Raw genomic sequence first — 13,130 nt, 5'->3', positions numbered from 1 at the left:
TTGCTAAATTGCGTGACAATTGGTTTAGCCGTTATCGAGTAAATCTGGTGTTGCAGACAGACATAGAATCGACTTTAATAAGGTTTTGTATCTACACAAAACCTTAAAAACTGAACCGTGTAAGTTTAGTTTCATATACATATATTATATCCATATAAAAAGGGACTTACCAATTTATCGCAGACAACAACCATGTGCAATATCATGTTACCCAAAGAATCTTGCAAATCTGGATCCGCCCCGTTCTCTAGTAGTAAATTGTAGACACTTTCATTAGCACAACATGCAGCCCATGCCAAAGGGTACTCGCCCAAATATGCCAAACCCTCATAATCTGTACATTTCGCTGGCTTTGATCTTTGCTGGTCCCGTGGCAGGAAAAAGCTGCCAATTGCGCGTTGATTAACTATAGCTCCCGCTTCAACAAGGTCAGCAACCAACTCATTATTACTGTAAGCAATGGCTAAATGGAGGGCACTTGCTCCCAGATATTCTTCTCCTTCCATAACGTCGAGTGCCAAAATAGGGAATATTCGCAGAAGAATTCTTGCCAATTTGGTATGAATTTTCGTGTCACAAATTATGAGAACATGTAATAAACTCTCTCCCAATGAGCCTCGATATTGCATTTGCCAGCATGCCTTATGGTCCTGCCATTTTCCAAGCGGATCATGATAAGACAAGGAAGCCTCTATTGGAATTATAACTTCGCAATTATCTCGATATTTCCAACGCAGAAATTCCGCCCTGTTGATAATCTGTCCTCGACCGCCATTATACATGAACACGCTGAATTGTTCACGGATTAGTTGCTCTACAGCAATTTGCCCACCGGTTTGGATAGCGTCAATGAGGTCACCACCTGGATTCCAGAAATCCGAATTTCTTCATTAGATTGAAAACTGTAAAATTCTCACAGGGCTCACCTCGTTTGTAGTTCGCCAATTTGTACAATAGGCATTTGTTCGCAGTAGATGAGGACTGCGAAATTACTTGGTCCAAAATAGCACCAGGCTTCACTTCAACTTTTTTCTTTCGGCAATATTTTTGGAAAAGCATTCCGTAAACTTAGCACAATCGAATCTCACTCGAAGCAACACGAATACGAAGTAAATTTTTTCATTTTCATTTTTCGTTTGATCGATATATACAGTTAAGGACAAAAAAATGAAAATAGTGAGATTTTGCTAGAGACAAAAATGTATAAATATAATGTACTCGTATAATTATAATATAATTCTTATTTAATTGGAATAACGAAATTTTTGCTGAAATACTGTTGTCTTATTCATATTTACTGAAACCTAGTAGGATATATTTAGTCTTCTATAAAATGTGCTGAAAATATTGAACAAAATCAATATGGAAAGTACAAATCATATTCATTAACAGTATCAAATAGCGAAATCTTATCGAGAAAATCGTAGTTGATTCCACCAAGATGCAACCACCTAATATACCATATCATTACGAAATATAAAAATAAAGCATTTGTGGGAAATGAAGCAAACCAAAAGAACTTTCTAATCGAGAATTTAGAGTCATTTTGGGTAAAATAAACGAAAATCGACGAATTACTGGATAAGAGCTGGCATAATACGTGGCCAAACCATTCATAAAGTTATACATTCTGTTGATTATAACATCAGAATACGTTGCACAAAATCACTTACTACTGAAAACGGATGGGAAACCCCGCATAGATGTCGCAAGCCGCATTACTATATTTGCTCAAATACATTTAAAAATAGCATATTACTATATTTTAGAAATTTACCTAAAACGCCCCGTAGGTTCATTCTAGAAGTACGAAACTTGGCCTTAGTACAAGTGAGACACAATTCTCGAACCTTTGAATGCAATCCAACTATTACTAAAAAAGTTATAGAAGATTACGGCGTGATGCACTTATTTGAGAAGCGTGACGCACTTATTCGAGTAGCAACTCTTCGGTAGATGGCAGGTACAGTTGTATTAGCTGAAGCCAGTCTAGATGCAAACTTGGCGCTTTGAACAATAATTCTTCTTGTCGAATTTGGAATTAAATGAAAACAGAGCAAAATGCCATCAGTAGCCAGCCACAATTCTTTGCAGGTAGTGTACCAGAGGTATTCAACTTTTATACTTGTATATGTACTTATGTATGCTTTGGTACATGCAGTAAAGTGGAAATCTTTAGTTGCGAGTTATGTATAATATTCCAAATTCCAAACAAATAAGAAATATGCTACAACAAGTAAATCCAAACGTTGCTGAAATTTCATGAGAAAATTCCAACAACGGAAATCTGCCAGACGCTACGTTGCAGTTTTGCATTTACCCATCCGCGGAAAGTCTTAATCTTAGAGTACAATTGCATTTTGAAAATGTATAAAAGTAAACTGATTACATACAGTCGTTATTCTAAAATCGGTAAGAGTATTACTCGCGAAAAAAAAGATTCGAACATGAACAAAGTCAATTGTCATTTATTTAGAACTTGAATAAAGTTAATTAGATTTAAAGAAGAATATTCTTTGAATACTTTTTGTTCTTTTTCTTTTTACTCCCACAACCGTCCGACGACAAGACTGGCGCACTCGGTAAACCCGGAATATTGTTCAAGTGTCGTGTCCGTAATTAGTGCATAACTAATTAAATCGAAAGACCGAAGAGGTTACTCGGTAGTAAACGGGCTTCGCGACGCGAACATTAATAAAATTAATCAAAAATTTTATAAAACCAGAGCGGCCAAGTCCGAAAGGATAAGCCATAATAGGCTGCTTAAACTCTCTGTTGAGGCTGGCAAAGAGAAATCTGATTATAGTGAAACTAAACTAATAAGTGAATAGAAAGAAAGCACAGTGAAAAATTGTAATAAACAGTGAAATACTTTGACAAACAGTGAAAAGAAAAAAAATTGTGGGAGACAGTGAGTGACCAAGGACCAAATTATATAAAAAAAATTACAGAAAATTCAAGGTAGTAGAAAGAAAGGTAGATTGGAGTACATTTCTTAAAAGTGGAGAGAAAAGGGAAGAGAGGTGAAATATTTAATATCAGCCGCAAATTAATTCACGAGTTCAATATGGAAAACGCTTTTCGAGAACTCCAACAACGAGTTCAGGAGAGGGAGCAACAAGTACAACAATTGGCTACGGCCCTCCAACAATTAAACTTACAGCAAGCAACAAATGAGCATAGGGAAAAAGTGCTCAGAGAAATCAAGTATATGAGCAGCTTCTCAGGAAAAGGAGAAGTAACCATTAATAGCTTTGTTAGCAATATATAATTTTACCTAAACGGAATAGCTAATGAAGACGTGCGGAAAGCTGCAGTTCGAGCTATTTTTTACGAGAAGATCCAGGGATAGGCAAAGGATACTATAATCAACATTCCAGAGCCAGATAATTGAGACCTGATCAAAATCCAGCTTAAACTACGTTATAGACCGGATACAGAACCTGTAAACATCTATACAAGGATCTCAAACCTCAAAGTTAGTTCCATTGATGAATTAGCTGAACAAATTCAACAGATAAAATACAAAACGGATGAATTAATAATATATTATAAAGATACGTCAGGAATAGATTTAGGAAACGTGAATTCGATTTTAGTGAATACGGTAAAAGAAATGACTCAGGGAGTCGTATTAGATAAATTTTTTTATGAAAGTGATATTGATAAAATTATAGGCATTCTTAGGTTGCGGAGATATGAAGTTGAATGCATTAAACCTGAATTTAGAAAGCAAACATCTAATTATTATCAAAATAAAAATAAAACCAAAAAATTTTTTCCAAATGGGAACTATCAGGAAACAAATACAGACAGACAATCAAGACCGCACAGACATAACGACAATGAAAGCGGTAATCGATCAAAAAATCAAAACACTGAAACCCAAAATTCCTACCAAATTAGACAGAATTCAAGGAAATGGAATAATAATAGTAATCAATTTAAACACTATAACAATGGTAACTCGTTTCAGCATAGATCAGACAGGTATAGGCAAAATCGAGAAGAACCTATGGAAATTGAAAATATTCAATCTAATACTCGAAATGAAAGTGAACGATGGCAAAATAATAGAGAAAACAATAATATTTCGGATACGGAGGACACCCACCGTGAAATAAACTCAAATTTTTTTATCAATTAGCCTCGGAAAGTTTACCCCTTATTCAAATTTCTTTAAATAACAACAAATATATTGTACTCATAGATACAGGTTCATCATTTAGTCTTGTAGACGAAAACGTCAAAGATTTTAAATGTGTTAAAATTGAACCAATTTATTTTTCCACTATTACTAGAAAAGATGTGATTGAATACGAAATTCAAACACGAGCACCTGCGGAATTTAAATTACCGTTTGGAGCTAAAATCAGATGGAAAGTAAAATCTCTGAAAAGGAGAAAATATCAATTTTTAATAGGTGCAGATTTATTAAATGCCCTAAACACAATTATCGACTTTGAAACAAACACTATAACTTTAAATAATCAAGTCATTAAATTCCTAAATAACCCTTCACCAACTAACCAAATATTTCAACTGGAACATATAGACAATAACTATCTACAACATCTAAATCTAAACCACTTAAATAAGGAAGAATATCCTGCAATCGTGAAACTTGTAGAAAGGTTTGATCACCTATTTTTCAAAGAAGATGATAAGCTAACATGTACTCATACCGTACAACACGAAATTAAAACAATCACGGACGAGCAAATCAACTCGAAGTTGTACAGGTATCCGCCCAAACACGAAGAGGAAGTTCGTAGGCAAATTCGTGAAATGGAGGCGCAAGGAATAATTCAAAAGAGTTCCTCTAAATATTCAAGTCCTCTTATTGTTGTCCCGAAAAAGCAAGATAATTCAGGACAACAAAAATTTAGATTAGTCGTAGACTATCGCCGCTTCAACGAAATAACTATTGACGATAAATTCCCTCTGCCCAATATGGATTCCTTGTTGGATAAACTCGGAAGGGCCCAATATTTTTCGACAATAGACCTGGCGAAGGGATATCACCAGATACTAGTCAAAAAGGAAGATCGTCACAAAACCGCCTTCGTAACACCTCATGGGTTATACGAATTTTGTGGGATGCCATTTGGGCTGAAAAACGCCCCGGCAACATTTCAGCATCTCATGAATGATGTACTACGCGACTACATCAATAAAACTTGTGTAGTTTACCTGGATGACGTATCTATATTCAGTACTTCATTACAGGAACATATTAAATCCTTGACAGATATCTTTCGAGCTTTGGAAGCAAACCAGCTCAAAATTCAAATCGACAAGTGCAATTTCCTGAGAAAGGAAACGAGCTTCTTAGGGCATGTAATCACTAAAGAAGGATTGAAGCCGAATCCGGATAAAATTAAAGTTATTGAACAGCTAAAATTACCAAAAACCGAAAGACAGATTAGAAGCTTCATAGGGTTAACAGGCTTCTACCGAAAGTTTATACGTGATTATGCGAAGTAGCTCAACCAATTACAAAATACCTGAAAAAGGGCAATAAAATAAATACTAAAGACCCGACGTATATCGAAGCCTTCGAAAAATTGAAAACATTAATAAGTACTCATCCTATATTACGTTTTCCGGATTTCCAAAAACCATTTCAACTTACTACTGATGCATCTGGATATGCAATCGGAGCGGTGCTCTCGCAAGAAGGATACCCAGTTTGTTTTGCCTCAATGACCTTAAATAAACATGAATGTAACTATTCGGCAACGGACAAAGAATTCCTTGCTATATTTTGGGCCGTAAAATATTTTAGTCCTTACCTTTATAGTAATAAATTTACCATACTCACTGATCATCAACCGATCAAGTACTTACACGCTAAGTATAGGGGTAAAGATATTTCCCCACAGCATCAAAGATGGCTTCTTAGACTTGGTGAATATCAGTTTACAATTGAATATCTCAAAGGCAAAGAAAATCGCGTTGCTGACTTTCTAAGCCGAATAAAACATGCAGAAGAAGATCAAAATCTGAATGAAGAAACATCTAAAGTCGAAAATCACTCAGAACTACACTAGGTAATTTGTTTAATATCGAAGACAATGAAGTTGCAACTATGACTACAATCCATTCTGCACAAGAAGAATTGCTAGACCACATTCCAATTAAGGAAGAGATCGTGAATAAATACCGCACTCAGATCATCCTTACAAATAACAAAACAATAGAGCTAGAAATCATTCACAATAAGCGAATAATTTACATAGCTGAATATGACTTTGAGAACCTAGGGGAGATTTTCAGGAAATACATTAAAAAAGGCACCACGGGAATCTATTCGGAAATTGCGGACACGAAATGTAACATTGTCCAAGAAAAACTGAGACAAATGTTCTCCAACAATAGCACCATCAAATTTATCAGATGTTCTCACAGAGCACAAGACATTCTTACGGAAACAGAAGCTGTAAAACAAATATCATTTTATCATGTGAGGGAAAGCCTCCATTCGGGTATTCAGGAGACATTTCATAGTCTAAAGAACAAAATTTATTATCCTAAACTACTGGATATTATCCATGTCGTAATCAATCAATGCGACGTATGTCAACAAGTCAAATATGACAGAAAACCAATCAAGCCTAAATTCGAATTTTCAGAAACCACGAGCGATATAAATCAGATCATCCAAGTAGATATATATTTCATTATGAAACATACTTTCATGACTGTCATAGACAGATTTTCTAAATTTGGAACGGCATACTATTTAAATGACAGGAACCATATAACAATAATAGAAAAACTGGAAGATCACTTCGCCAAAATAGGCAAACCAAGCAAAATTGTTGCTGGAAACGAATTAAATGCAGTTCAAGTGAAAGAATTTCTTGAATCCGATCTCCATATAACAAAACCACATAGTCACACAGGCATCGCTGAAGTAGAAGACTTCACAATACGGTGGCCGAGAAATTTAGAATCCTTGCATTTGGCAAACCAAAAGTTTCACCAAGGAGACTTTTGCAGCAAGCTGTCAGAAATTATAATGATCGTTACCACTCTACGATAAAACATACGCCAAATGAAGTTCAGAGACATCAAGTTGATTTTGAAAAAATCAGAGAAAATTTGGACAATACGAAGAAAAAAATCATAACTAAGTTAAACGAAAAGAGAGAAAACTACGAGGAAACACGAACAACAGGCTTCATAAAAAACTACAAGGCCGTGAGACATAAAGAAAGAGCCAAATATCGAAAGGCAAAATTACACAATGTACATCTGTCAAACATTAAAAGGCCGCCTAAATTTATGGACATTTCTGAGGAAAAGGAAGATGATTTATCAGAAAATATTTTGGAGTTTACTGAAGAGCAGGAATCCAAAATAAATTCGGCACTAAATGACATATCTCAAGATAAAGTCCTTATTTCAAAATTCCATTTAAATATAACTAGACGTGATATTACCACATTGTCAGAAGGAAAATGGCTCAATGACAATATTATAAATTTTTATGTGAACTTAATAACAGAAAGGAGTAGTCAAGAAAATCCAGAAGACACCCCAAAAGTTTACGCATCCAATACGTTTTTCATGACTCGACTTTTACAGATGGGATATAAACCAGTGAGAAGATGGACAAGGAAGATAGACATTTTCTCCTACGACATAATTTTAATACCGATGCATGTAAACCAGGTACATTGGTCCTTAGCAGTAATCGACTTTAAAAATAAAAGCATTAAATATTATGATTCAATGGGTGAACCAATCCCAGAAATTTTAAACGCTTTGGAAAAATATCTAAATGACGAATCTATAGAAAAACGTAACAAACCTTTAGACACACCTTTCATAAAACAAACTATATCTGATGCTCCACAGCAAGATAACAGCAATGATTGCGGAGTTTTCACCTGTTTATTCGCAGAAAATATAGCTAAGAATAAGGACATAACCTTATCTCAGACAAACATCCCATATCTTAGAAAGAAAATTTTGTTAGAGATACTTGAGGGAAAACTAATGTCTTGAAATTTTTTTTATACACAATTACCAAAACTGATAACAAATTAACCATTTACCTAGGGAAAACCAATCATATTCCTACTATTCGTGGCATCCTTTGTACAAATATCAACAGCAACTCTGACTTTACAACCCATAACGACTAACAACGGACGAAATTAAGACAATGAATTTGGACTTTTACAAATTGAAAAACGTAGGGACAGGACTTCTTGAACATGACAAAAATACGATAGTAATCGCAATCAAAATCCCAGATTCATACAAAATTGTAAACTATAAACTCATTACTCCAATGCCTACAGAATCAAATTTCGAAATTGTTTTGGAAGATATATACATCTTAGAAATAAATGAAACAAAATATGAATTCAATGGAAATATTCAATACAAAAGAGAATTAAAACTTTTAAGCAACTGTATAACGAATAATAACTGCAAATTAATTGTAAACAAACAACCAACGGTAAGGAAAATATAATAGATGAAACTACCATATTATGTAAAAATATGTGCAATCAAGAAATAGTAAATACGTGCGATGATAGGAACATCAAACTCAATGGAAATTTTATGCTAAATGTAAATAATTGTTCTATTAAAATGAACGAAACTCTGAGTAACAGAAATATGAAATTCATAGATAGATTCTTTTACACAGACGAAGAAGCTAATAATTTTACAGAAAATCTCAAATTGAAAATATTGATTTCAAAAATTTCGAGAACTTAGAAGAAATAAAACTTCACAAAAAAGTCAATTTCAATTTCACAAAAGTCTTAATTATATAAATTTTTAAAGTATTTTTATTGTTATTACCATTTTAACAATTGTAATTTTCATCATACTTACCATTTTACGAAAACATGTTAAATAATTTTGAAAATTTGGAAAAAGATATTTCGAAAATTGTTAGAATTCAGGAGAATTCTTTTTATAAGGGGAGGGAAGTTATGTATAATATTCCAAATTCCAAACAAATAAGAAATATTCTACAAGTAAATGCAAACGTTGCTGAAATTTCATGAGAAAATTCCAACAACGGAAATCTGCCAGACGCTACGTCGCAGTTTTGCATTTACCCATCCGCGGAAATTCTTAGTCTTAGATTACCATTGCAATTTGAAAATGTATAAAAGTAAACTGATTACATACCGTCGTTATTCTAAAATCGGTAAGAGTATTACCCGCGTAAAAAAAAAATTCGAACTTGAACAAAGTCAATTGTCATTTATTTAGAACTTAAATAAAGTTAATTAGATTTAAAGAAGAATATTCTTTGAATACTTTTTGTTCTTTTTGTTTTACTCCCACAACCGTCCGACGACAAAACTTGCGTGCTATCAATTTAGATATGTATATGGATATATACAGGCATACCTCGACTTATCACGTTAACTGGTTCCATGAAAGTGTGAATATGTGATAAGTCGAAGCGTAAGAAATACATGCTCATATGCATAGGGTAAAGAAAAGTATAATTCTTCGTTAATTGTCGTCAAATGTTGACGGTTTGAAAAATTTAATTAAAGTTGTCTGACTTGCTTTAAGCTTTCTCGATTTGTATAATTCCCGATAACATTCAACACTTTTACTTATTGAAAAGGACACCGTCTGCCTTCTTTCATTGTCTCGTTCATCCTTCAAATACTCCAACGCCTTCTCAATTCCAAAAATTTCAATTTTTGGCTGGAAACTCTTTTTCTCCTTCGTCTAAATTTTGTTGTACTAATTCTATGTCATCTGTTGCAATATTCAACAATTCTTCATTAGAAAGTGGCACTTTAGGGGTATTAATTACGTCAAATATATCCTCTTCATCGATTTGGTCAAAACCTATAGTTTTCGCAATCTCAAGACTCTTTCTCAACAGAGAAATATTGATTTCTGAATCGCTGTCGATATCAATGCCAGAAGGAGACTCAACCGTTTCTGGCCAAATTTTACGCAAGGTTTTGTGCATTGTGCCACTAGTTACCTCTGTCCAAGAAGCTTCGATATTTTCAACAGCCTTGAGAATATCAAAATTTTTCCAGATTTCTTTAATTGATAATTGCCTATCTTTACCCAATGCTATAATATTATATCGTCTAAACGTTCTACCAACTGCCTGAAAGTTCGATGCAGATAATGATAATAATAATAATCGTTGGCGGAACAATCCATGTTAGATCAGGGCCTTGAAGTGTGTTAGAACACTTCATTCAAGACCGTAACGGTACACTAGGAGGCAATGTGGTCAGCATTGCGCTCGCCCGAGATTATTAATCTGATTTGACTCAGGTACTCATTCACAGCTGAGTGGACTGGTATCCGACGTCAAATCACGATACAAATTCCACTGCCACCAGTGAGATTTGAACCGCGACCTTCCGTATGACAGCCTTGCGCTCTAACCACTCAGCTATCCGGACGGACGATGCAGATAGTATGCTTTAAAGGTAGCAATTACATCTTGGTCCATGGGTTGCAGCAGGGAAGTGATATTTGACGGTAAGAAGACCATTTTCACATTTTAATCGCTTTGCTTGAGAGTTGCAGGATGTCCAGGGGCATTATCGACTACTAGCAAAACCTTGTGCGATAAGTTGTTCTTCCTACATTTATCCTCCTGGATAAAATTCATTTCTAAACCATTCAGCGAATAACGTCGAAGTTACCCAAACCTTTTTATTATGTCTTCAAATAACTGGCAGGGTGGTTTTCGAAATATTTTTTAAGGGGGTCATACCACGTGTTGGATCCGCGGAATCGAATTTTTTTGTTTGCATCAATTGTATCTAGATATAGTGTAGAATATATGGACAAAGAGATTTTTTGATATTCAGCGTCATTCGGAAATTATAGTGTTAAACACGTGATAAGTCACATGTCAGATTTATGTCGATCGCCGTAATAAAGCTCGTATTTATCGGTCTGAATGACATTCGAATGACTTCGCTAAAAGGACTAGAATTGAAGCCAAGGCCGTACATGTGTTTCTTCAAGAAACCTAAGGTTTATTGACTAGGTATAGCAGATTAATGGTCAGTTAAAATTTTATGGCTACAAATCACATTCTACTTTTTAAATGCGTTTTTCTCGAAACCACATGTTGAAAATCGGCTGCCACCATAGCCCAAAATCTATCCAATCAAATTCTTTGAAATTTTTACGACTTACTCAGAACATATTTCTACGGTCCGCAAACTAGGATAATTGCGATTCATTTAGTAGTTTTTTTTTATTCATTGAAGAAGCCGTAAAAAACGCCAAAATTCTAACAAAAAGTTTAACACGGCACCAAAAATTTAGTTTTTAATATTTTTTAATAATTCTAGTTGGCGGACTGTAGTTAAGTCTGTACGTTAAAACGTCGTTTACTTTTTTTCCTCTAAGATGATCGCAGCGCCCTCTAGCGTGGCAGCAGAAGAACACCTTTTTTGGAGATGGGTGTATAAATTGCTCTGTATTTCAATAACGAACTATGTGATCGGGCAGGAAAAATTACTATGCACGCTCAAGATATTAATAAATCTATCTAAATTCGCATTTGTATCTTTCTCCAGTTCTTCATAAAAAAATTCTAAAAAAAGCCCAAAAAAAACGGCACAGGATGACCCCCTTAAGGCCCTTGGATTTTCCGAATGGTACGCCAGTAGAAGTTTCAGTTTGAATTCGCCAGCGGCATTTCCGCCCAAAACCAGTGTCTTTGGAGACTTTGAAGCCTGGTGTTCTGGCTTCTTCCGTAGAAATAAGTGTACGTAGTGGTAAACGCTTCCAGTAAACTCCTATCTCATCGACATTAAAAACTTGTCTCGGACGGTAATCGCCTTCGTCAATAATACTTTTAAGCATGTCGGGAAATTTTTTCGCTTCTTCATAATCAGCACTAGCTGCTTCTCCAGACAATTTCAAATTATGCAGGCCAAATTTTGATTTGAACTTGCCGAATCATCCTCGACTTGCATTAAATTCAAAGGCTTCTTTTTCACGTCTGATGGTATTGAACAAACTTTTCGCCTTTTCGTGGCTGCCTGCAGTTGAAGTTGGTATGTTTCTCTGGTTCATATAGATAATCCAGGCATACAGCAATTTACATAATACAAAGAGTCGGTGTTTCGTTATTATGGTACTTCCTGATGAAGAAATGCCCGCCTTAATATGCTCCCGATTTTTTTCCGCATTCCTTTTTATCTATCTGATAGCACATGCCTTCAATCCTAAGGAAACAGCAATTTGCGCGGCTCTCTCTCCTTCGTCCAAACCTTTAGTTATCTCCATTTTTGTTTTCAAATTAATAACTTGCCTCTGCTTCTTCTTTTTAGCTGCTGTATCATTTATCCATACTGCTATGTGGGTTTTTGATCCTTTTTCTGTTAAAACTATATTGTCGCTTAAAATATGAAGGTCCGTTTAAAAAGAAAGTTTCTTGCCAAGTTTTAGTCCTTAATTTTTTACTCGAAATCAAATCAATATCGTATTAGGCGTCCCTTAGACTTGAGTTCTACTACCAAGATTGAATGAAAACTAACAAGGCCTCATTTATTTATGTGTCAGATAATTATGTACATAGTTAGATGGTTTTCAATACTTGCGTTTGATTGCAACGGATCCTTATCCAGCGTTATCTGAAAGTGTAATTAACTAACTCGCTCTCAATGTTTCATCATCATCAACGGCACAACAACCGGTATCCGGTCTATGCCTGCCCTAATAAGGAACTCCAGACATCCCGGTTTTGCGCCGAGGTCCATCAATTCGATATCCCTAAAAGCTGTCGGGCGTCCTGACCTACGCCATCTTCCCATCTTAGAAACGTCTGCCTCGTCTTCTTTTTCTATCATAGCTATTGTTCTTATAGACTTTCCGGGTGGGATCATCCTCATCCATACGGATTAAGTGACCCGCCCACCGTATCCTGTTGAGCCGGATTTTATCCACAACTAGACGGTCGTGGTATCACTCATAGATGTCGTCTTTATGAAGACTACCTATAGGAAATCGTCCCTCCTCATGTAGGGGGGCAAAAATTCTTCGGAGGATTCTTCTCTCGAACGCGGCCAAGTGTTCGCAATTTTTCTTGCTAAGAACCCAAATCTCCGAGGAATACATGAGGACTGGCAAGATCATAGTTTTGT

General features: G+C 35.3%; 2 protein-coding genes across 3 annotated transcripts in view; one reads left to right on the top strand and one right to left on the bottom strand.

The window, feature by feature from the left end:
• LOC119658353 overlaps nt 1-1,108 on the bottom strand; it is an 81,069-nt gene extending 79,961 nt beyond the window's left edge. For both annotated transcript variants that reach the window (XM_038065711.1, XM_038065712.1), the window contains exons 1-2: nt 927-1,108; nt 171-862 (exon numbers count right to left, since the gene is read on the bottom strand). In XM_038065711.1, the coding sequence (XP_037921639.1) occupies nt 171-862; nt 927-1,059 (825 nt within the window). In that variant the 5' untranslated portion in view covers nt 1,060-1,108. The remainder of the gene's footprint in view (nt 1-170; nt 863-926) is intronic.
• Nucleotides 1,109-6,091: 4,983 nt separating this feature from the next.
• On the top strand, nt 6,092-8,016 carry LOC119658222 (ubiquitin-like-specific protease 1). The gene is made up of 2 exons (XM_038065487.1): nt 6,092-6,919; nt 7,006-8,016. The coding sequence occupies exons 1-2, from the start codon at nt 6,092-6,094 to the stop codon at nt 8,014-8,016; spliced, it is 1,839 nt and encodes a 612-aa protein (XP_037921415.1).
• Nucleotides 8,017-13,130: the final 5,114 nt, after the last annotated feature.

The sequence above is a fragment of the Hermetia illucens genome, chromosome 5 (assembly GCF_905115235.1).
Source record: "Hermetia illucens chromosome 5, iHerIll2.2.curated.20191125, whole genome shotgun sequence".
Taxonomy (NCBI): Eukaryota; Metazoa; Arthropoda; class Insecta; order Diptera; family Stratiomyidae; genus Hermetia; species Hermetia illucens.
Note: the sequence above shows the minus strand (reverse complement) of the source record. Positions and strands in the feature narration are given on the sequence as shown.